This window comes from Calidris pugnax, unplaced genomic scaffold (assembly GCF_001431845.1).
Source record: "Calidris pugnax isolate Ruff unplaced genomic scaffold, ASM143184v1 scaffold8, whole genome shotgun sequence".
NCBI lineage: Eukaryota > Metazoa > Chordata > Aves > Charadriiformes > Scolopacidae > Calidris > Calidris pugnax.
In genome coordinates this window covers 4,695,078-4,721,020 of record NW_015090830.1, presented here as the reverse complement: position 1 = coordinate 4,721,020, position 25,943 = coordinate 4,695,078, and the positions used below count along the sequence as shown (strand labels likewise).

Below are 25,943 nucleotides of genomic sequence, written 5' to 3'. Positions count from 1 at the left end.
AAGGTGATGACCGCACCACACAGCTTGGTATCATTGGCAAACTTGCTGAGGGTGCACACTCAGTTCCACTATCCATGCTGCTGACAAAGATATTAAACAGCACCAGACCCAGTACCAACCGCTAAGGAATGTCACTCATTACTGGTCACTACTTGGACATTAAGCTGTTGACCACAACCCTGAGGGCGGCCATCGAGCCAAAGTAAGTTGACTTGTTCCAATATGAGTGTTCATTGAGCCTTGAGAGAATTTCCAGTGTCCTATTGCTACACTCCCTCATCAAGAGTCCTTCCCTATCTCTCCTCTAGGCCCCCTTTAGGTATTGGAAGGCTGCTGTAATCAAATAATTAACTCCACAATTTTTATTCCATTCCTGAGTATCAGAAACTGTCTGCCATTGGAAGTCACATCCAAATTCCACTGTTAAGCTGCAAATCCACGTCTGGCTTATAAATTCTTCCTGGATGGCACAGACTTTCTGCTTACTACATGCAGAAGATTTGATCTAAACTCAAGTTCTTTAATGTTTATTGTTTTTTCTTCTTCAAAGAAAGCAAGCAGTTTTCTTGTGAAGCTAACTTTACTCACTGCTTCTTCTAGAGCAGCAGCTCTACCAGTATTTGTAGCTACTGCAAACCCAGATGGCAAGCTGAAATAAATAGCATAGGGACATCCAACGTCTCCGCCAGGTGATTCTGGTGCAAAGAGCCCAAGGGGAGGTCAAGCAGAATAGACCACCGCTTTACCTGCTTCCCTACTTAAACCTACAGCTGGATATTTTCTATAATTATGAATGGTGGCTCTCAGGTGTTAGGCCTCTTAACACCTCTGCATTCCCCTGCCCCATTGTGCGGGTCCACCATGCCTTACAGCCCAAAAGCTAACAACTCCCAAGAAACAGTTTGACATCCAAGCTCAAATAAAGGAAGCCTGAGGGGAAAAGCATCTCACTGTCTCTATCAGTGATCTGGGACCAATTGCAACCACTCATGACAGCCTCCCTGAGGATTATGAAACCTGTCTGCATTGCTGCCAGCATCCTCCTGCTTGGAAGCCCCATAGTCCCACTTGCCACAGAGTGTTGAGATCACCCAGGACTTGCTTTTGGTTGGAATCTAGTCACTGCAGCCAAGGTTTTCTTCCTGCTGGGCAGGCTACCCTCAAATATGCCTCAACCGATCTGTCCCTCAGCCAAGCCATGGGCTGATCTGCTTTGAGCCTCACCTGCTTCCTCAGTTTTATTTTTGCCTTACACAACCTCCAAAATGCTTGCTCAGAATATGTGCCAGATTTCACAGACACAGGGGAGGCCTATCATTATACAATGCAATATACCCAGCTGGACGCATCATACAAAAAGAGACATCTTGATAGCGATGCAAGCAAAGTAGTTTTGACAAAGAGCAAGCAAAGTGAATTTAGCTAATTGGAACAGCATTTGTCCTGTCAGGACATGATACAGATGGCAAGCCAGTGAGAGACATTTGGCTGGGCAGCACTCGTGTTGTTGCCATTAATTTCTTGGACTGACAAGGAAGAGGAGAAAAAAAAACACTATAAAATACTTGAAGTTACAGAACAACAACATTTAATACTAGGTTTAGATGCGCAGCTCTATCTCAAGCCTCCTGAACTATAGTCCCTGTTGCTGTTGTCATTTTCTTTGATTCCAACATTTGTTAGGATTGTTTCCTAAACTTCCAGCTTGTTCTCCAGGCTTGGAGAGCTTTCAGCTGTCTCTATCCATCCTGCACTATGTACCTATCTAGAAATATGAGCACTACTAAACATGTTCCTGCACTATGTTCAGTTGCAGTCCATACAGCAGAGACAGAGGTAACAAAGCAGCCCAGGAAATCAGCAGCAGAAGCAAAGATGGAAGATGCTCCGTTTCTGAGATTACAGCAATTGTCACCAACTGAATCCACCTGCCGCAGAACAGCTTCAGGCCACAACTCCTTCCTAAAATTCAGCCTTGGCAAAATCTCCAATACAGTATTTGGATACTCTTAATGCAGGTCAAAGAATTTATTTGTACTGGTAAGAAAGGACAGAAGGACACATCTCAGAGTTCAGTATCATCATGATTCCTGTTTCCCATGAAGCATGGGCTTAGCTAAACTTTGCCTAGATTAAGACGTTGCTTTTCTAGATATCATAATCTGCAGCTGGGTATAAAGATCAAGTGTGCCAATGAACGGAGGTTCAGCAGTTCTGCAGAAACTCATCAGTTGCTCAAAGTTTTGAAGTGTTTGTTATAACACTGATCACTGCTGACACGCTGTTTCAAGCACACACCTGAGTATGGTCCAGCAGAACACATGAAATCTCTATTTCACCAAAATGACATAAACACTCTGTTTTTTTTTCTCTATCTATTCAGAAAAGAGATGAGAAGAGATTTTTCTTTTTTTCTTACATGCATATTTGAACAGGAAGATCAAAGTGAATGTGTAAATCATTTGGTCAGCTACCACGATACTATTGAGACCTAAAAGAAAGGAATCCTCACTAGTTCTATCTTGGCTCATGCTTAATTCTCAGAAGCACATATTACATGGCTAATGGGGAAAAAGTATTAGAGCCCATAGCTTATCTTTTTCCTGCTTGGGGATTTTTGTTGCTTTTTAAACATGTATCACTCATCCAGGATTTTAAATATACACAGAACATGCATAGTACTACAGTTCTGACATACAATTATTCTTAAGGACATTAGCAGAGAATTTTCTACTCTTTCCTCATCTGAACAAATTTACCATTCTCAGAATGACTGCTTCTACAGAACTTTTAAAACTGAATTTTTGTCTAAAAGACCTAACATTTTTTTATATTCAGTAAGTGTGGTAGCTACAACTTCCTGCTTGCTTCTGCTTTGCTTTCTTAGTCTACTACTAAAAGAAAAGCAAAGTGACAAATGTTAGCAACACTTCTTCAGTTATTGATACTGCTAGCATTTGTGTTGAGATTTTGTCTTGTATAGTTCTTTAAACGTTGATGCCTTGGGGACAGAGGAAAAACAATCCTTCGTCTTAGCTCTACATGCTCAAAGTTTCAACTGCCACAATCCAATGATCTCCTTAGAGTGAAAAGTACGGCCAATACCCTATTATCTTTCCAATGGAAAAAACTGAACACAGGGAAACTTTCAGTTTGAGTACTGTCAGGCACATGGCTAAGCTTAACACAAACTTTTTTCCCCTTGTAATAAAGTGAAGCAGCAACCATGTCCTGTTCTGACAGAGTTGTCAAGTAATTTAGAGTGGAAGAGACCTCTGGAGGCCACCTGTTCCAGTTTCCTCCTCCAAAGCAGGACTAACTTTGAAGTTTTTCAGTTTTCAAAATTCCCAAGGGTAGAGATTCCAGTACCTCTCTGGGCTACCTGCTCTACTCAGTGCTTTCTCACTTTTGCTGTAACGACTTCCTCCTTATATCCATTCAGAATTTTCCTTGCTGTAACTTTTTCCTCTGGTCCTATTGCCATGCTCCTATGAGTTTGGCTCCATCCTCTGCATAACTCCCCTTTGGGTAGCTGCAAACAGCAATTAATTAGACAATCAGACTTTTCTGGTTTTGAGTCTGTAGCATGGTCCAAGTGTTCAATCACAGCTTCAAAATGCATCAAGCAGAATACAGCTACAATATTTAACATCTGTAAAATGCAGCATTTATTTTCTGAATCTCTCTTGATTTCTGTCCTGCGCACCTCACCCATCAGTTACGCATACCCTACTAATTCCTGTCCTTTTGTGCCTGAAAGCCCTACATATTTCTTTCTCTACTACATTCTCCACAGTGCATGTTACACCTTAAAGCTGCACTACATTGAATTAATCCCATCAAAATGTAAACCCCAAGTATTAGTTCTTTCCTGCATCACCTCAGCTACTACATATCTACACAGCTAATTTGAACATGATGTCAGTTATACTTCATGAAGTTCTCTAATACTGATTCAACTATATGAAGGGTCCAAGGGCATCACTCAAGAATTATCTTGTACCACCCTAGTACCCCCAAGGAACTTGCAGAAGGCACCACACTAACACACTGAGTAAGCTTACAGTGATCGGCTCCCGTTTGGCTTCAGACCAAACATTATCATGTGGAAGTTCCCTATCTCGCTCTCTGAACAAAAGCAGCACATTTGAGTCTCAAATTGAAAAAAGATTAAGTGTAAGCAGGAGATAAACAAATTCAAAGCAACTTCATTTGGGTATAAGAGAATTTGATGACTGGCAGCTCCTTCAAAGTGTGTGAGCAATTTTAATTATTTCCTGTTAAGCCTGGCAGCACCCTTTCCACTTGGGCAGGCTTCACTCGCACACGCTACAACACATGATGATCATGTTCTTTGGAGAAAAAAAGAACAATAAACCCTTACTTTTGACTTGTTGTTCAGGTGCTTTGATGTGTGTCACCATCCCTGGCATGTTTACACTGTTCCTGTGCAGGTATTTCAGGAAGACGTCAGCATTCCTCCGAGCCAGCGTGCAAGCCTAGAGAGTTAGCAGTATTATCTTCTTTGAAGATGCACACATATACATCCAGAAAGAGATAAAGCACCGTCCTCATTCCCCTTTCATGCATTTCCCACCCTCTCCAATTTAAAAAAGCATTCCTTTTAAACCCTCCTACAAGTAAGCCAACCCAAGCACTGAAATAGTTTTCCCAACAAATAACAGTTAATCCTTATATATCCAGCAGAAAAAAAAAAACAAACAAAATGCTATTACTTTTTATCTGAAGATCCTGAAAAGCAACTCTCTGCTCTAGAGCTTTCAGCATGACTCAGAGCTCACAAAGTTTGTTTTGTGGATGTGCCATGTGCCACCTGAAGTTATTTATTGCATAAACAGAGTGCACATGCTTATGCAATCACCTGGATACTCCAAAACATCTTTAAACAAAAAGTAAATGCTCTACTAAAGTGAAACCAAAAGTGCTAAAATATCACTGCTCATTGCAGGGGATTGGACTAGATGACCTTTCAAGGTCCTTTCCAACCCAAACTGTTCTGTGATTAAGACACATCCTTAAAATATTAAGATAAGGCCCAAAGAGCTTTCAGTCCTCACCACTGTGTTGCAACACTCAACTCAGCTGCTGCCGTCATCTTAACGTACAACATTACAGTGTACATATGGGCTGGCTGCCTTAATTTTAATAAGCAGAAAGTAAAATGCCACTTTCAAAGGTCAGATAAAAGTAGCATGGTTAGATCCAGTAACAGAGACACTAAGTCATTTTTCAAATTGCATTAACACAAAGATTGGAAACTCACATGCCAGCTGCAGAAAGATATTTGATATGATTTGATATATTTGAAAAAACCTAGAGCTATGCTAATATATTTTTCAATGTTTGCATCCGCGCAGAGAACAAAAAGGTTTTTAATAAAACTAAGTTTCATACTCTGACATCTTTCAAGATGATGCTGGAAAAGCCTTTGGTTACAGGGTTAGTTACACTGCTTTACAAGCATCCGTTACACACTTATTCACTATGATCAATAAACCTCTTCACTAGGACATCAGTTGGAACGAAAACTTTTCATTTATCTGTAGACTATTACACAAACTCAACTACTCCCAGATGCTTGTCTAGCAATTTCCTTCTTCAGTACTCTACTGTAGTCCAAGCACATCTGAGAGCTGCTCTGATGCACAGGCAGCAATGGCACTATGTGACTGTCACTTCTCTTCCAAAGCAGCAGCCTTTAAGCATTCTTTAGAATGACAGTTGCTCAAAGCAGCGATTCCCAATTCCTCTTCAGTCACAGTGGGAGACCTGACATCTATTGAAGTTCAACAGGAAATATATTTATAAAACTGGCTACAATTTTATGCACTTGGCAGTACTCTCCTAATCACTGTCAGAAGCAGTTAATGTGCCATTTCCCACATCTTCACAGTTTGGGACATACCTGTAGCTTCTGAATGGGCACTGTTGCTTTCCACATACATTTCAGCACTGTAAGAGCGAGTGTTTGACTGCATGCTTTCCAAAACACAGGAGATCACTAAAAAAAAAAAAGCAAGTCCTACCTTTAGGAATGCCTCCTTCTGTTCCAGATGTTTGCTTATCATGGGAGTAACGTGATCAGTTTCCGAGTTGGGACCCAGTTTGTCTGCTCCCCCACACCAGTCTTCTTCTCGCTTATATTCTTGCTCCAGGCTTTCCAGCACACTGCACACCTATCAGGTAGAAGAAGTCCAACTCAAATATAATCCAGTAAGACAGAAAATTCCAAATTCAAGCCAAAAAAATAGAAAACCAATCTAACCCTTGTGTGTACCTTAGCTTCTGACATGTTTTGACTGGCAACAAACTTTGGCTGTAGGTTTGCAAGCATTGGCCTGCTTAGGTGGAATTGCTCACAAGGCTATCCCTCAAGTTGCTCATCTCTGCCTCTGTGACTGCATACTTCAGGATGGTCTTAAAATATGATCACAGAGGAAGCAACCTTGCCAACCTTCCCCCTAACTCTTCTGCAGAAAAGTAGAATGGAGCTGATTTTTCTCTGACTCTCACACAAAAACCAGAATTAGCCATCTGAAGTACTCCCATTAAAACCTCTGTGTAACTTACTTATGGTTTAAGCAAAACTTCTTGAAACAAGCAGAAATCCAGCTAAGGAGTTGTAGCTTTGTTTAATCTTGAAAATGTTTTACAAGGCTTTTCTCAATTAAAAATAAGAATCTGAGAAATATTAAAAGGGACAGTGGTGGAAGAGACTGATGAAGATTTGAGTCTTCACCAATAACTACCAAGTGTGTCTTTGAAGTTTGCTAATTGAAGCAAGTGTAGCTACACCAACTACATTGCAGCCTTTTAGTAGTTAGTTCAATTTGTCTATTACTCATTTATCATAGAGTGGGTTGGGTTGGAAGGGGCCTTTAAGGATCATCTATAGCCCAACCCGCTGCCAGAGCCAGGATTGTCTTCCACTAGACCAGGTTGCTCATTGCTCAAAGCCCCATCCAACCTGGTCTTGAACACTTCCAGGGATGGGGCATCCACAACTTCTCTGGGCAACCTGTTCCAGAGCCTCACCACCCTCACAGTAAATAATTTCTTCCTAATATCTAATCTAAACATCCCCTCTTCCAGTTTAAAACCGTTGCTCCTTGTCCTACAGTGACAGACCCTGGTAAAAAGCCTTTGTCTTGTAAGACCACTTTATATACCTAGAGGCTGCAACACATGATTTCTCTTTCTCAGGCAGCTAGTAATGCTTTTTGCATTCTTTGTATAACTGCAGTTGTTACCAAATTAGTAAATATAACCAAATCTAGTCAATCATTTTTTTAGGTAATGCCACTTTATGCCACAGTGAAGAATTAACCAAGACAGACACAGGTCACGTAGCATTTCTGTACCTGTTCAGAAGTTTTATAGAAGGCAACAGAGGCGTTCACAAGCTTGAGACGGTCCTCCATCTTCAGCATCAGTTGTTGCCAGTGAGAAGCAACCTTCTCTGCACACTCCCGGATCATATCCATGTCATAGTGATTAGCCTGCAGCATTGCCTCCGCCTTCTGCTGAACCTGCAGGGCACTTTGATGCGTTTTCTGACAAGAGGTGAAAATTCAGGAGTTCAAGAAAATGCTCCACTGAAGACCTCAAAGGCTTACATTTCCCCTATCTCAATGAGACTTACATACACATGCACAAACACCCACCAACTAAAAATAACTGTCTAATACTAGTCACTACATTACTTCACTATGCAAATACAAAGGAAATAAATCCTGTAGAGATTTATCATCAAATCAACAATGACTAGCAGTATGTAAGCAACAGTCACTGCCTAGCATTAAGCTTCACATGGCATATCTATGTTGCAGTACACTTTGTTATAATTACAAATTTCAGGTTGCTTTTTTTTTCCTTTTGTAGTGAGGAAAGAAGACTGAAAGGATGTATCTTAATTCTGGCTTGATTGTTACTGTCCTCACAGCTTTACTGCAGTCTTTTGCACATTAGTTGTGAGCAAATGAAGGTGCAGGTGTGCAGGCCAACACAAAAGACATCTCTCCATTCATTGGAAGCAAATTTTTAACTGTAGTAACTCTGTGCAAACATATGCTTGCCTAAAACCTGGAACACTCAACTATAATAAGTATTATTATATCAGAGTACAGAATGACACAGAAAGCCCAGAATTCAAGCTTCCCAGTCATTTATTCTTAAACTGATAAACACCTAGAGGTCTCATGATTTTTAAACTTAAGTTATCAAACTTCTAAGATGAGGATACATACAGTGCAAACTGTAAAAAAACCAAAAAAAAACCAACAAAAAACAAACACAAAAAAACTCCAAAGAAGCAAATAAACAAACCCAAAGATGAGAAAGAATAGAACTCCACTGAACAGAGAACAAATGTGGTAGGAGTTGGTGCAAGACAGAGGACTTCTGAAAAGTTCTCCCAAACAATCATAACATTGGCTCATCTTTCAATAGAAGTAAAACTCTTAAAAAGCATAGGCTATATATAATCAATATCAACCTAAGTCCCTTGGATAGTGCACATAAACTAATAATACAGCATATCAGGCAATCTTAAGATCTCTGCCTATTTTTCATAGAGATAGGACCAATCCAGTAAGTTTAGCTTGAAGTCATAGCAAGAGGACGGACACAGCACCACACACAAATTTCAGCGAAAACTGCTGTCAAACAAAAATGGAAACATTAAAGGACCATATCAGAACACACAAAACTGATGGCTGCTGTTCCATTTATTCTTAACTTTAACAATTGGCATTGTATGTTGTATTCTAACAAAGGGTTTACTGTTTTCCGTAAAATTGCTTTGAACAGCTATCACTTCTCCAAGACGCAGAAAGCTACTGAGAAGATGTGTTCATCTGGAATTGCAGCTCCAAAATGAACAATAACAAAGAGCCCACCTTCCCAGCATGTGTTTTTATCTCTTTGCCGTAAGATGATTTCAACAGCTTTTCCTTAAGTCAAAAAATTGTGGCATGAGCCCCACAGTGCTATTTACAGACACTCATGAACTGTAACACAGTTACCTCTATTGCATGTTGAAACTGCTCATGCTCCCTCTGTAACTGCTCTGCCTCCTGCAAAGAGCTAGCAGTGATGAGCCCAGCATTTAACATTGACTCTCCATTTCGGATCCAACCCAAAACCTGTAACAAAAGAGGAGACCATGAAATATGGAATTCCACTGCCAACCAGCAAGCAAAGTATCATTGCTAGGGACAAAAAAACATTTAGGGTCACATGTAGTACTGGAATTGATGACTAAACAATTCATTAGTTATATATTTACAGTGAATTATATATTCAATAAGCATAGCAAGTGACATTCACTATTCATTTCACTTAGCTGACAACTCATATCTTTCAGTCAACTGCTACATGTTTGTGGTTTCAGTTTATACTCTGAACAAGGATGTGTTTCTGAATACCATTTCTGTCACCTTGGAAACAGGACCGAGTTACAAGCAGTATTTGCCTAAGAGCCACTGTCAGTAATGCAAACTGAGGACACCCAGCTTAGTAAAAAGTAAGCAACTTTTGAATATTAATGTTGAGAAAAATGTGACCATTGAATGTCTTCTAATTGCATAAAGATTTTCGGTTTTCAGAATGTGCCACCTTTGACATGTTCACTGAAACCAGACGAATCCCCAGGTGGGGAGAAGCCTCAGGAGGAACATGCCCCTCCCAAAAGATCTGTGCCTCGTTCGTTACTCAAAACTCCAATCCCATGCTTTCACCAGACATTTTTATCACAGTAAGTCTTCCTTCTAATGTCTAACACTCAAATCTCTCACGCTTTAATTTTGGCTCATTTAATTTCTCCTGCCCAACAGGAAAAAAAACCCCAAACCCACCAAAAACCCCAAAGAGACATTTTCTCCCTCTTACCATCGGCTTTGTTTTTCCCCTCTCCTCTCTCCATCAAGAACCTTATCCAATTCCTCTTCTCTTGTTGACCTCAGTCTCTTCAATCTCTCTGATGTGAAGTTAGCTGCCTTATTTTTCTCACTGCTCTTTTATGAGCTCCCTCCAGTTAATAACCATGACTTTGGTGAAAATCTTTCAAATACAGAGTAAAGCTGTATAGAGCTCAGGTTATTCACTGTCATCTGTGCAATTTTTTTATGGAACTGCTGCCCAGCCAGTAATTACCCCTGTGCTGTATTGGTTCAGCTGATTATTCCTGCCAGTACATCATGCTCTGTATTTGTCACTAATAAAATTCATATCCTTCTTGAAGCACAATTCTCCCAGACATCAAGATAATTCTTAACTGTAACCCAGTGTCTTTTGATGAACTCAAATTCCTTTTCCAGCTTCTTTTGACTTTATCTTCAAATTTAAAAGCATAATCTCTACTCTAACATGTAGATTTTCTGACTGAAAACATGAACTAGTAGCTAAATACAGACTTCTACAGATTTTTTTTTTTAAACAACTAACAAGTTGGTTTTATTTTTTTCCCCTGATAGCATGTATTTGAATTTCTTCTATATAAATCCTGCAGGTCTGTAGAAAGGAGTTAAGTCTGCAGTGTAGGCATGGGGCCTGACAGTGCCTCCCAGATGTGTAACTGAGCACACATTCTGCTCTTCTGGGGAGAAAGCGCTGGATCAGATGGAGCCTTGCTGGAAGTGGAAAATGGCTCTGGCCTTGGATCAATCTCTCCTTGCTTCAAGGAGACACTTCCAGATCACAGGGTGGGGGCACGTGAAAGGGACCGTGAACGGAGCTGGGAGTTTTTAAGACACCTGGGGGTTGTTAATACTCAAGGGAGCAAGCCCAGGCAAGCCTGAGGAGTAAGAAAAAGGACAACTCCTGAGGGAACCATATGGGTCCAACAGACTGTAGACAGAAGCTACACTTGGAGGAAAGAATTTGTAAGAACATAAGGGGCAGAAGATTTTTTTTAAATCCCTTTTTTATTTCTACTTTGTCTTTTGAAAGCAGTTCTAATTTCCCTCTCTACCTTACAAAATAATTCTTCCAGGTGTAGTGTAACAAAACATACCATCTTAGGGTTAAAATACCATTTAACCTTCTCTGGAGAATTTATAAGGAAGGGGAATGCTCTAGCAGCACCCATTCAACACTCCTCCTGACTTGGCATCCCATCATATGCAGCAGAGACAGCTAGCACAGAACTTGCCATTTCAAACACACAGATTTGCCCTCCTGCTTGTTGCAGGTCAGGGTGCAAGTGCAGAAGCTGGTGGAACTCACAGGAGGAAAGCTGCCAGCAACACTTTCCCCTTCCCTCTGCTCTGACTCGAGGGGAAAATGTAAGTGCTAGTAAATAGTGAGCCTGTTCTTCCAGGGCTGCCGCATTCCAGTGCTTGTTGGCACGTTCCCATCACCTCACTGTCTGGGCGGACCACACACCTCATCTTTTCCTTTGCAGCCTTCAGCAGGCTAGAAAAGCATCAGAAGAGCATCAGCAAAACTGTGGAAATGGAGTTGGGGACACCTGAAAGGGCCAAATAGGTTGTTCTTTACATAAATGCTTGATTTAAGATTAGTTTCTTGGACTAATTCTTGACTCTAACTAAACATGATCACAGGACACACCTGCTTCAGCCGGCTGTCCTAGCTATGTTTTCATATCCATATGGCACTATACAGAGTGCCAGGATACTCTTCCTGAGTAGTATTTGGAAGAATCGGAGCTCAAGCACTGGACTCTGCACCAATCTAAAAGACCTGCACATGAGAACACCAAGCACCTCAAGGTCATCTTGATGGTACAAGAAACTGTACACTGTTGTACAGATATGAATACATAGGTATATATCCAAGAACATAGGCCGTGATCAGAGCAGGAGACGACATTGCACTGAGAAGACTTAATGAGCATAGTAAACCCAACTGGATTGGTTTTGGAGCTTGGTAGAGGTTTTGACCCAAGCAGATGCTGCATGTTAAACAGAGCAAAGCATTCATTCTACAAAGTGAATACGGGGGAGTAATTGCAGCAATAAGTAATCCAACAGCTATATTTTAGGTGATTAAAAAAAAAAAAAAAGTATAGCAAACATGCAAGTGGAGTTCTGGGGGAGACAGATATTGTCTTAACTATTTCTCTGCCTCTACCTACTCATGTGTGTCCCCCCATTTTCCTTTCCATGTTGTTTTTTTCCCACATATGGTTGTCCCTTCTTATTTCAGTGAGCATCCCCTTACCCCTATCTTCTGAGGCTTTCCTACACTGCAGTCTTCTAACTGGTTATGCCCTTTCTGCACCTATTACACACCAAGTTGACAAGCAAATTCTTTGCAGGTTTGCTTTAAACCTCTGTCTTCTGGCCCTTCTGCTTCCTCCTAGTTCTGGGGCTTCATCTACAGAAGCTCAATGCCGCAAAGCAGAACTGGTATGGTAGTTAACGGAGAAACAACTCTGGATATTTTTATCTGCTTTCTGTGCTTATTTGCTAAAAATTCACTAAGCTCCAAGTTTCACTACCCAGTACAGAAGAGACTCCTGGCAAGTATTTGACTGAAAAACTAAGCCAGGAGAGAGTTTACTGGTCTCCATATCACAGTAATCTGAAAGATGAACCTTATGGAAAAATTCCTGTAGTGTTCCAGTCTAACTTTTTCACATGACTGCAAGGTATATAGTTTTATATCTTATGTACATATACATGTGAAAATACAATAGCAGTAATGTCAGTTTGGCAGGAAAAATTCAAATGGAAATATTGTTAGAATCCTTGCTATGGAGACAGCATCCCATCTACATAATAAGTATGTTTACACCCAGTTCATCAACAATAAATCTGGCAGAAAATCACGGTAATTGAACTGGAAAACCATGTGTTCACTGCTTCAGGCAACAAAATACAAACAAAACAGACTGAGGAGTCATTTTACTCTCAGGTAAAGCTCCAGCTGTGACCTGCTGAGCTATGAAGGTTTTCCCACTGCAGATGAACCAGGAGAAGATCACAATTCCTGATATTTAATAAAACTAAAATAAATCAGATGTGGTTTTCTGAAAAGGCAACTGAAATCGCAAAACTAAGAGTTACTACCTCCAAAGCATTCCAAACGGGATCAAAAGCAATCCTATGAGATGATATGACATTCAGTTTTAGTTCCATTCAATTTTTAGGCCTTCAGGCTGGGGAAATATTGCAGGTTAATCTGTACAATGAAAATCTGGAAAAGGAGTTTGCAATGCACTAACATTCTGTCAGCTACCTATTCATGTAAGCTTGTTTGAAAATTCACGCCTATTACGGCATTTTATTCAACCTAAAATCCCACTTGATAGAGATGTGTTCTAGGAATATAAAATAGAATCCATTTTTTCTCCTAAGTCCCAGTCTATTAAGAAAAGTTGGCTAAAACAGTATATTACCTATATCTTTATTATAAGACGAACTAATTTTTTCAAGTGCTTTCTTAAAAATCTAAACTTGAGCTTCACTTTCAGTCATGGCTAGCAGTGGTTTGAAAAAGTTACAAAGATCTTACAGAATGCCCTGCAAACCACATGCTAAGTGCAACATGGATATTCCTCTACAATTCAGGATGTTCATCATTTGCTTGTATCTATCTGCCAGAACACAGCACATTCGTTCTGCAAACACAGCTTTTAAACACATGTGTCCTTGCCATGTTTAACTTGCATACAAACAAAGCTGGTGGAGCAAGGTACACACTTTATGGTGGGAGCATGCAATATAAACAACCACTTCACAGTGTGTCTTTGAAATATTACCCTCTATTCTGTTCTGCAATTCAATATTATTTTAGTATCATGGAAATAAACAATTTCTTTTTCTTACTAATCCATCCCATTCTCACCCACTGATGTATGGCAAGGGATGAGACTTCCTCAGCTCTTTCTTTTCACGCTCTTTCTTTTCATCTTCTCTTTCCTTTGCAAATGTGCACTTTATTCGTTCATCCTCAAGACAGTATGCAATGGAATACAGGAGTTATCCTGATCTGATATAACTTCATCTCAACCATTGCTCATGTGAAAGGAGTAATTTATAATTTGCATTTACGCAGATGAAAAGTGCTAAAACGGATACAGGATACTCAGTAGAGTGTGCAAAGGCTTGAACTCGAATGTCATGTATTTGATTAACACCTCGATTGCACCGACAGTGGACGCTACCAGTTCCTTGCATTCCTTTAATTTAAAACCATACAGAAACTTTGGGTCTGTTACTACAAAGTAACCGGCCACTGACTGGAAGTACTTTGGGAACCTGCTATTTACCTCTTCTACGCTAACTGGACTCCTTTTGGATTACTTTGCAATTCAGGAGTTCTCATTCACCATCTCAAGAGGGAGACAAATTATTATTATTTTTTCTAAGAGCTCATGACAAACAGAAAAATGACAAGTTGCATTACGAGCCACTATGGGACATACTAATACAACAGGCTATAGCAGACTTCTGGGGTGCTGCCAAGTGTGAGCAAGATCAAAAACTCTTACCTTACTAGAGTTTTGTTTGGTTGGTTTTTTTTAAATTCTCACCTACTTTAGTGGTTTTACCCACAGCATCTCAAATTCACCAAAGGTTTAGGCGTTTATCAGATAAGGACCTCAAAACTTGCCACTTTATTGCCAGGAGAAGCAAAACTTCATTTTTCTTCTCCCAGAAAGTAAACCATGCTGATATTGCATTATCACTATTTGCAGGTCTCTCAAGCAATATACCAAAAAGAATTAGGACAGGGTGCAGGGATTATCACTGAACATTTTTATTAATCACTGTTCAGATGATAAAGTATGGATTATTTAACATGGGTGGAAATTGCTCTACACTTCAAAAACTTGTATCTACACAGAAATATGGACTGTTGATGCAAATTAAAAAACGCCCTTAACATTAAAAGAGGACGAAGTTTCTTCGGTGCTCAATCCGAAGTCCCTCCCTCCTCCTAATGCAAGCCTTTACACAGCAGAAAGTCATTTTCCATGTCTGTTTATGGGAACAGACCCCTCCAAGAAATGTGGATAGCAAGGGCCAGGGGAGATTCGACACCCCGGGGGAGGAGGGGACACCCCCAGCCCGCTCGTACCTGCTTGACTTCGGCCTGGAGGTGTCGCAGCTGGACGCATTGCTCCAGGTGCTTGCGGTGCTGCTCGGCCGCCACGTCCAGCTCCTGCTGCTTCTCGTGGAGGAACTCCAGCAGATCCTGGACACGAGTGGCCATGTCTACGTCTCTGTCACAAAGCAGCTCCACACCTGGAATCAGCCAGTCGTTTACAAATGATTTGCAAGTCTTCCGAAGAGAAACAGCCCATTTCCACTCTTTCACACTTATTTTTCCAGTTCCTTCTCAAAGTTCAACTTAATCCTCAGAGCATTTGCTTAAATGAGCATAGTATTTGCACTCCTTAAAAAAGCAATATTATTGACCTTTTTTTTTTTTTATTAAACAAGCCTGAGATTTACCCTAGGTGACCAAACACAGTTAAAAATATCAAGTGAAGGGGCATAAGAAACCAAAAAGGAAAACTTACTATTTGAAAGCTGAGAATTATGGCTTGAGTGCATTGCTCTGATTAACTTTAAAATTAACTCCCTACTATTTACTCTGATTTTACTACTTCCTGAGTGGAATCCCTTTCTTAAAAAACTAAGTACTTTCAGGTGCTGACAACTCTTAGATAAAAATTACGTGCCATAATGACAACATATTCTCATGAACACATATCATTTGAGTAAAAAGGAAAAAGAAAAAAAATAAATGTCCACATATCTCCAGTATACAGTTAACCAGCATCTCTGTCATTTTCACACATCCCATGGAGAGACAACTGGATAATTCTTATAAAGCCGCTGCCCAGAATAGCATGAAGGAGCCATCTTACCAGATGCCTGCACTTCATTGACATACTGCAGCAGATCCTGTCCTTGATGGATGACATCAAAGGTCAAGTTATTCATGGTCAGGGCTTTGTCTGCATGATGCTGGAGCCTCTGTTCTGCTATTGTAAGATCTTCAGTGTCAAAGTCATTCATCTGCTGAGAGAGCTCATCATTCCAAGACTCGAGGTCTGAAATTATCTGGGTGAAAAAAAAAGAGATGAAGACACTGTTCACTTACCCATTAGACAATATATGTTTATTTCCAATGCCACACTTAGATGGAGGTCAGGAACTTGCATTGCTCATTGTTGACTGACCTCTCTGATTAGGTTCGACATGGTTCAGACACAGGCTGTTTCAGCATGGGTTTTCAATTTCAGCAAGCAGTCCAGGAGAATCTCTTTGAGAACCACGATAGCTTTCCTTCAACCAGTACTTGCCTTATCGAAGTCTGTAACACTACAGGTACCCTTGCCTTGTTTAAGATACTCCATCAACATATTACTTGTGTTATATCACATGGTCAACATGCTGAAGGGAAGGGATGCCATCCAGAGGGACCTCGACAGGTTTGAGAGGTGAGCCCATGCAAACCTCATGAAGTTCAACAAGGCCAAGTACAAGGTGATGCATGTGGGTTGAGGCAATCTCAAGCACCAAGGATGGGCAGAGAATAGATTGAGAGCAACCCTGAGGGGAAGGACGTGGGAGTGTTGGTGGATGAGAAGTTTGACGTGAGACAGCCATTCATGCTTGCAGCCCAGAAAGCCAAGCACAGCCTGGGCTGCATCTAAAGAAGCATGGCCAACAGGCCAAGGGAGGTGAATCTGTCCCTCTGCTCTGCTCTGGTGAGAGCCCATATGGAATATTGTGTTCAGCTCTGGCGTCTCCAACATAAGGACATAGACCTGTTGGAGCAAGTACAGCGGAGGGCCACAAAGATGATGAGAGGGCTGGAGCATCTCTCCTGTGAGGACAGGGTGAGAGAGTTGGAGTTCTTAGCCTGGAGAAGAGAAGGTTTGAGGGGGACCTTATTGCAACCTTCCAATACCTAAAGGGGGCCTAGAGGAGAGATAGGGAAGGACTCTTGATGAGGGAGGGCAGCAATAGGAGAAGGGAAAGCGGTTTTAAACTGAGAGAGGGGAGATTTAGATTAGATATTGGGAAGAAAATTTTCACTATGAGAGTGGTGAGGCACCGGAACAGAGAAGTTGTGGATGCCCCATCCCTGGAAGTGTTCCAGGCCAGGTTGGATGGGGCTTTGAGCAAGGAGGTCTAGTGGGAGGTGTCCCTGCGCAGGGCAGGGGGGTTGGAACTAGATTGTCTTTAAGGTCCCTTCTAACTCTGACCATTCTGTGATAAACCGATGAAGTTAAAATGCTTTCATTTACACTTTTAAAGGAAAATGTTGATCTAAAATATCTTTTTGATTCTTCCAACTGCATCAGGTAACAATTCACACATCAAGTGCCAACTTAGCTTTCAGCTACACCCGTCTCAAGCCCCTTTACAAAAAAGCCAGCTCTGTCCCTCTGCGAGCAAGAAGTGTCAGACTCTGTGAGCATCTTCAACTTCTGCCAGACAACTGAGAATCACTACTTGTCACAAGAGGCAGGGTACTTTGTTACAAAAAAAACCCCCAAAACGTATTACTCTAGTACAGTGCTACTGTAACATCAGAGTTAAATTTACTTGCTGAAATCATTCAGCTGTACTTCAATTTACACTTTAATTCTTGATGTTACTCTCAGCCATAAGATGTCTAGAGAAGGGTAGCTAAGGAATCACAACAGTAAGACCTTCCTGTCTGTCCACAGAAGTGCATTTTACAAATCCTATTCCAAAACCTGGCCGAAATGGAAAATAATTCTTTTAATTAGTCCACAAAACTGTTTTTAAGTCTAACAGATAATGATTACAAACCCCATTGATCTACGTGGGTTGAGTTCTCATGGCACAGGTTTGATGCATCAGTTACTTATTTCAAACAAGTATGTTTGACACACTTATTCCTCAAGCCTGCAACCCAAGTTTTTTCAGAATTTTCAGCAGAGTTTTGCCACAAACTAATGAAGTTTATTAGGAATGCAAAATTACACCTATCAAGAACCAAGTATTGCTTAGCTCAAGAGTTCTACAATTTCAGGCATAGGACAAACTGATGTAAATGTTGTTATATGATAGGAAAACCCCTATTTATGCAGCAAGACACAGCAAAGCCAGGATCTGACTAAACGGGCACTAGCAACAAAGTAGCTGGCTGCATAAATATTTAACCAAAGCCATTTGTTGTCAGCAATAGGAATATGCCCCTACACTTTCCAAGTGATTAATTAGAGCAGTGAAGTTACAGAGACAGCTAAACTACAAAAGAAATTCCAAGAAAACAAACCTTGTAGAAAAAAAAAGAATTGAGGAAAAAGCAAAGTTAAATCATCTGTATACAGCTTCTGTAGTCAGCTATAATCTTTCTTGAAGGCTTGTTTCCATTCTGCTCACATGGCACGATAAAACATGGACACACCAAGCAACTGTTTTTAAAATTGCAGCTTCAGTAAGTTTACTTCCTGTTTTAAAGGTGTTCTGCGAAAATTTTACTTGATTCACTAAGTATTCAAGCTTTGCATCATGCCATGATGGGAGATACCAAACAATTAGGGCAGCTATTTGCACTCCCTAATGCTGATCAGCTAGCTCCACCGAAGTGAAAACTGGCAGAAACTTATGTCTCAGGGGTAACACTGAAAATAGAAAAGCTGATGGACAAGGGCTACAGGAAGATACACAGGCAAGACTTTTAGCCACTGCTTAAAGTTCCTTTCACTTCTCTTCCGTGTGCTCTCAACACAATGTATTTCAGCATTATGAGTGGTTCTCTCTCCAGATACACACACAGGCTTCCCCTCCCACAAAATCCTTCACTACTTCTTTGTTCCCCTTTTACGTGGTCTATGCCCAACATATCACCTCTCTGTGCTCTTCATCCCCTTTTAACTGATCTATTTCAGAAACGTCGTCTTCCTCACAGTCCAGCCTGAGAAACCACTTACTTTCAGCTAAGCCCTTTTTCTGCTCTCAAGAACCTCAAACCTGCTCTTCCCAGCTCATCTTGAAAACTCTGTGTTCATTCACTACTAAAAAGCAGCAGAGGTCATCTAACATTTGTTTCTTCCAGCTACCCACTGCACTACGGAAATTCTCACAAATCAGATTTACCGCCTTATTTTCATCCAGTTCAGGTAACTATTTGTAAGTTATCCTCAAGAAGTAATTGTAGTTAGACTTGGTCAAACTGAAAAATTCGAGCATTAAGGAAGGCTGTGAAACTCCATTGTGAAAACATAATCTTTCATGTCTTTCTAAATGCCATTAAAAAGTGGATTAAGCTTTAACGTGGCACATTTTTGCCACTGTTATAAAAGCAAAGCCAGTCCATCTCCCTTTAGAACAAATGCCAAAACCTTACCTCTCTTACTATCACACTGAGTCGAAATAAGGTAATAAACACAATAAGCTCACAACAGGAGACTGCTGTGGCTAAGTGTCAGTATTTCTATAATAATGGAATGGTTTAAGTAGATGTAGTCACTATGTCCTCTCAGACGGTCCTGCAATTCACTGTACCTGATATGAATGACAAGTAGTTTGAAGAGGTAAACACCATGTGTCACCTCAGTCAAGAGGTTTCAGTGATACTGCCTCCAAAGAAAATAACAAACAATAAGAATTATAACTTCTTCCCATGTTATTTCACGCAACCCTGAGGTTAAGATGGTGGCCCACACATTGTTTAAAGCAGTCTGAAACACTCCGTACAAGAGCAAGACATTCCCTGTCCCCTTCAAAAGACCAGGAAGCCCATGATTCAAATAAATAAATAATGCCAGCATGGTCCCACACTCATTCAAAAGACAAGCTGTCAATGCATATCACAGCTGGGGTTCCTAACAAAGGCAGTAACCCTTTCATTTTTTTCAGCAGTAACTGGGTGGCTCAAGGTGATCTATTTCAGCCGTTGCACCCACCGTGCAAACCTGAAATGCACCGACACAGAGTTAAAACAAAAATAACATGCATTAAGCCCACTCTGCCCACAATCTTCAGGGCTTCCCCAGAAGTTCTGCTTAACAAGCAACACTGCTAGAGTGAACAGGCTCCTGTTTCGCTTTTAAAGTTTTGTCAAGACAATTAGCGTTAAACCAAAAGAACAAAGACCAATGACTAATAGATATCTAAAGCAACTGAAACACAAATTAATACCACTCTTAGGAAAGGGACAACCCAGATCAAACACAGGGTAACTACTTACCATAGCATGTGTTCAAGAAGTTCCCAGTGCAGAATCTGCGCTGCCTGACATTCCTAGGTTTTAAGAAATGTAGAGGTAACACTGCCAGGAAACAAGGCAGGGTATAACGCAGAAGGGATGCTGACTCTTTCGCACTCAGTAGGAAAGAAATACAGAACTACAAGTCTCTTCTCAGAAGGGTCTAGCTAGCATTCCTTGTATCAACTGAGTGCTAACCAGGATGTGGAAAATACTATGTACTGGGGAGAAAGGAAAAGGTAAAATGGGAAAGGGAGAAAACTTAGGTCTCTGTGATCCAGCACTTTGCATCCTTGCCTTTTAGCTGTATGACTTAACAGGCATCTTGTAAGTACAGTCCAAAAATAGAGTACAGATAAAGCTGCGAGTTGAAAAGTGTGTGGTATGCTTTGTGTGGAGCCCTGACATAGGCCTTGAGGCATTTAAGTCACAGACAGGCAAAAATGCACAGACACAGATGAGACACACACATTCCAGGCTGCATAGATTGCCACCAGCATTACCTACCCACTGGCTAGGTCTGTACACATCTTCCTTATGGTACTTATCACCCTAGCAAGGAACTCCTTATGCACATTTTGCTTCTTCTTGCCTTTAGTTAATACAGGCACTCGCAACAAGAGTCCTTCAAACCACTCATGAGCGATTAAAGCCCACTGAGGATACAGAAGGTCAAGTTTGTATGCCAAGAGCAAGGGGCAAAATAGAGACAGAGTGCTGCAGCTACAACAGTTCCAGGAAATCAGGAGAAGCTGAAAAGTTGCAGGATAAAAGACAGCAACTAAAAGAAAGAATTTTGTCAGCGAATAATAAGGGAAGAGTAAGGACAAGAGGAGAACTAACCCTGCCAACAAACCTCACCACTGCCTCCAGCAGCACAGCTGCATGGTATGAACCTTCAGTGCTAGGGGAACCCTCTGTCCCACTATAGCCTGTGTCATTTCGTGAGCAGTAAGACAAGCCAGAAACACCACTCGCCTTCCAGAAAAACTGTCCTCACAGGATGCTCCCTTGAATGAACTGCCCCTACAGCCAAGTCTTAATTGACTGGGCCAGTCACACAAAATCTGGGACAAAGGAGGTCAAAGTAAGGTCTGCAAGTTTCTAGCTGGCATCTGACTCCTCCTCACTATCATGTTACTTCAGCTGAGCTTCTGCTTTCAAACAACTGACCTGGAACTAGTCCCTGCATTTTCTTCCCGGAAGTTTCCGAACAGATGTCTGCCATCAGGGAGAGGGAAAAGAGAAGCACACTTTGCTGAGGAAGCAGAGAGAGGACGCGGTACTGAGACAGCAAAATCAACATTTTGCTGAAGACGCTCTGCAGCCAGGGTTGTTTTGTTCTCTGGAGGGCTCCTTGGCAATCTTAAACAAGCATGATTTTTGTTTCCAAGCCATGTAAACAAAATACACCAACTCTTTCAATTTGGTACTTGGCACATTGCTTTATGCTTTATGTACCAAAATGTAAAGCCTCAGAAAAAGCAAGACCTGTCAAGTTAGGATATGTGGCTTTCCATTGGTGGCCATAGGATTTTGCAAACAACATACACAGAAGTACTACTATCTATACAGATGCTATCCTGTATAGAAGGACTAGAACACATATGCAAAGCAGGGCTCCTGCAACCAACCTTCTGCTATTGTAGAATGCTGGTTTAGGTAACCTACAGCAGAGAGCAAACATCTTAATCATGAACTTCACCCAAACCTTTAACCTAATTCTTCCGTTAATCTTCTGGGTATATGCCTTGCCCCCCATGGCTGCCATTTCTTCAATAGAAGTGTTCTGAGAACATCACACAGACCCCATCAAAACTGCAGATCCCTTCTGCAGAGAATGTAAAATTGCTAACAATAGATAAAAGGGGATACTTCCTATGTTCCTCTATATATACCAGTCATCCAACTAATTATTGCAATCCCAATTCTGCCAAGCCTTTCCTTTGCATATTCAAGACAGCTACTCTAACATAATCCAAGTAGCAAGCTCCCTACAGACTAGTTTCACCTCCTCAGTGTGAATTGCAAAATGGAGAACCTTCTTAGTTTTCCTTTACACCAAAGCATTTATTACTGTAGAGCGCACACTCTCAGTTCCTCTATGAGCACGGATCAAGGAACTGTGTCTGCCTATTCCTGCATTGCTCCTACCAAAGTGCTTAGTTAAACCAGACTTCAGCAATGATATCTAATCCTGATTTTAAGAAAAAAGAAACAAAAACAAAACCAAACCCCAAACCCAAGAAGCTATCACTTCTGCTGACTGCCCCTTTGTCCTTACTTGAGTTGCACCTAACCAACAGTTGTAGCTTTTACTATGTATAAGCAAAGAGGTAAAATTATCAATGTAATTCCTGGTTTCCAGGGTCTCGAGATAAACCATATCTCAAACGGGATGATTTATGAATGGGTAACCCTGAACCTTCCGAGGCACCAACTCAGTTCCAGTCACTGTGTACAACACTAGTGGTTTTACAGAAGTCACATGATCAACTTAGCTGAAGCTTTATAATGCAATTCTATTAACCTAAGCTCCATGGGGAGTTTCAGGTCTGTTTGTAAGCATGTCCCTGCACACAAACAGAAACTTTCCAACTCATGAGCTGTAACCCTTCTCCAAGATTGGATAGTCTCAAAAATTCTTGAAGTTTTTCAAGGGTGTGGCACTACAACTGCTTTTGCATTATTTTCAGAGGTGGAAAAGAGTCTTATTTAAAAAAAAAAAAGCCCATACAACATCTATGAAGATTAGAACAGAATTCCAAACACCACTTATAGCTGTCAACTGAAAAAAGACTGCTGAATTGGAAAAGAAAGAGAAGAGGGCTGTTACTACAAAGCAACAGTTTAGAGGGCTTATACTAAATCATCTTCCAAGTCTTATTCATATTAACTGTAACCATATGAGTTGTATTAAGGTAGGTTGATATTCAAACCAAACTTACCAGTTGCTTCATCTGGTACACTATAATTTTACAAGACTCTTAAAGATGTATTGGGAGCCAATCAGAGCTGGAGTTAAGCTTAGCTCTGCACTCTCCTGACACTTTCACGTACAAGACAAAAGCCTTAGTTCAGGTAAGAACTAAGTCTATCATTCATTTGAACCACAAGCCAGTGCAATTACACAACCACCTCAGCATAAAAGTTGCAACAGGAGAGGAGAAGTAAGCACAGTGCACTCACATCTATTGCATCTCTTTCAAATATGCGGAGCTGCAGAAACAGCTCAAGCTTGATCTTGCGTTCTTGAAAAAGCTCCTCCATCTGAGACTGGGCCTCATCCAGCTGCTGCAGGACTGTTTCTATATGGTTGATGGAGCTGTTATGGGGGGTCTTGTTACTAGAAATGGCAGAATCCCTATTTAAAGCAGAGAGGGGGAAGAGGGGAGAAAAAAAGAGAAAAAAGAAAAAATGTATTGTTGAAAAAAAAAAACAAACCACCAACATACAATTTGGATGCTATACATGACCACAAAATTTAAGAGTGTTTCAGATAAGGTCAGTGCAAGTCATATTACATGAAAGCTAAATCTGTACATCTTCATTAGTAGAACTCCAAATTATGTTTTAGTACTTGAAAAAGCATTAGAAAATTAGATTACTTTCATTTTTTGATTAATTCAACATTTAAGGACATTCTGCTTACAAGAAGAATAGAATTTAATACCAGGGACAAACCCTTCTATGGTGAAAAGGAAGTGGCATATGATACCTACTTACTTTACTGAACCTTCCAGGCAAAAATAAAAATCAAAATTAGAGAATAATAAAAAAAAAATTACTTAATCTCTTACTTTAGTATAGAACCTGCAAATTCAGGTATGGTAATATCAGCTCCTGTAGCAACAGAGACAAGTACCAGTGCAGCCAGGGCCCAAATCTATTTAGATTATTACTGAATGAAATGGACTGCAACCTAATGGTCTTTACTACAATGAAGTTACTTATCAGTCTGCAAAACAATTTCAAGTGTCTCTTCATAAAGAGGTTGCTTCTTAGAACTCTAAACACTGTGGAGCTCTGCATGTCAGACTACAAAGACATGTAATTGCTCCTATCACAAAGGTAGCTTAAGTAAACAAAATCTCCTTCTTGTGGAGGTAGTGTTTAGAAGCAGAGCTTCCTGTAAACAGAGGGTTAGAGATCATCGGTACAGCATGAAACATCATCATAGTCCTAACATTTACAAGTTTTATTTATAGGTCATATCTGGTAGTTATTATCTCTACCCTCAAAATAGAAAGTGCTTCACAGAATATCAGACATGCACAACAAGAAATTTTAGAAAAATCATTTTACCTTAGTTGCTGTATAAGATCTTCACCTTCTTTTATGACATTGACTGTAACCTGCAGAGTCGTCTGTTGTTGTTGACCAAAACGTTTAATCAGGTCTTGGACAGCCTCCACAGACTCAGCATAGACATCATCAAGCAGTTCTTTCTGTAGCTCTTCAAGCCATGTCCACAGCTAAAGGAGAGGGGAACATAAAAAAAAAAAAAAAAAAAAAAAAAAAAAGTAAGTCCCAGAATCATGGAATCATGCAGTCACTATTCCAAATCAATGTCCCTGGACAAGAGAAAACAGACTAGGGTGGAGGGGAGAAACAGGATTTGCTTCTCTTCATAGAAAAATGCTGCCTTTAATTTCATAAAAACAAGCCTTTGTTTCAAATAAGGTTTTTGCTTCTTGGAAATACCAGGAAAGCTTTATCCTTGTTGCTAAGTCACCCTTTCTTTTCCATTTTCCTTCTACAGTACTGAGTGTATCCGACTGAGCAGCACAGAGTTCATAGCGAGAATCCCATCTGCAGTTCTGTGCGAGAGTCCCCGGGAGGGAAATGCTATGGTAACACTCCCTGAGAGAAGGGAGGAAGGAAGGAAGGAAGGGAGATGTATTGTAGCCACCATCAAATTTACACTGCCAGGCTGACACACGCACACAGATAACAGTTTTCAGTGGCCTTCAAAAAAAAAAAAAAAAAAAAAAAAAAAAAAAAAAAAAAAAAGAGCGTTTTGGAAAAAAAAATACAAAGATAAATAAAAAAAAAAAAAAAAAAAAAGAAAAAGAAAAAGAAAAAAGAGCGTTTTGGAAAACAAAATACAGAGATAAATCAAATCTGAGAAGTTATTTTTCTGTCATGATCTCTACAGCTATGGTGTTCATCCTCTTGATTTCAATTTCACACTATTAGAACAAAAATCATCGTAAACAATTCCACCAGTTAATTCAGCATTTCCCCCCCCTTACTTAATGTGCACACATCCCTGTTCAGAGCTGCCCACGTACCGCAGCTTATGGAAAATTCCCTAGGCATAGGGGGGCTAGGTATCGCTGCTGGTCACCTGAACCCTACTGTGTGCTTTTCCACAACTTTACGAGGCAAGCTGTTGCATCCGAAGCTCTCTGTGAAAATTATTCACCAACAAACCAGCAGCCATCTATTGTGCAACTGATAAAAACACTATCTGAAGAGCAGGAGCAGGGCTGACTCCTGCAACACCCCTCCTGTGAGCAGCACCAGTTGCACGACCAAACGACTACTTGCACAGGAGGCGTTCGATCCGGGTCCCTCCTGTTTTACCATCACACCCCAAACCCTGTCATTCCAAGAACCAGGATTAGAGTTTGGGCTTTATCCTGAAAGAATAACCCTGTTCTGCTTGAAAGTATTAAGATCTTTTGACTACATTTTAATCTCTGCTTTTCTACATTTAAGAGGTACAAATAGGTTTTATTAACTTTGAACGT

General features: G+C 40.6%; 1 protein-coding gene across 4 annotated transcripts in view; it reads right to left on the bottom strand.

Annotated features, from left to right (window-relative positions):
* TRIO (trio Rho guanine nucleotide exchange factor) overlaps positions 1 to 25,943 on the bottom strand; it is a 259,879-nt gene that overhangs the window by 101,052 nt on the left and 132,884 nt on the right. For all 4 annotated transcript variants that reach the window (XR_001411877.1, XM_014940886.1, XM_014940885.1 and 1 more), the window contains exons 12-19: positions 24,493 to 24,662; positions 23,377 to 23,551; positions 15,863 to 16,058; positions 15,067 to 15,233; positions 9,045 to 9,164; positions 7,383 to 7,574; positions 6,048 to 6,197; positions 4,385 to 4,499 (exon numbers count right to left, since the gene is read on the bottom strand). Coding sequence is in view for 3 of the 4 variants with exons in the window: in XM_014940886.1 (XP_014796372.1) it covers positions 4,385 to 4,499; positions 6,048 to 6,197; positions 7,383 to 7,574; positions 9,045 to 9,164; positions 15,067 to 15,233; positions 15,863 to 16,058; positions 23,377 to 23,551; positions 24,493 to 24,662 (1,285 nt within the window). In the remaining variant the exon portion in view is untranslated. The remainder of the gene's footprint in view (positions 1 to 4,384; positions 4,500 to 6,047; positions 6,198 to 7,382; positions 7,575 to 9,044; positions 9,165 to 15,066; positions 15,234 to 15,862; positions 16,059 to 23,376; positions 23,552 to 24,492; positions 24,663 to 25,943) is intronic.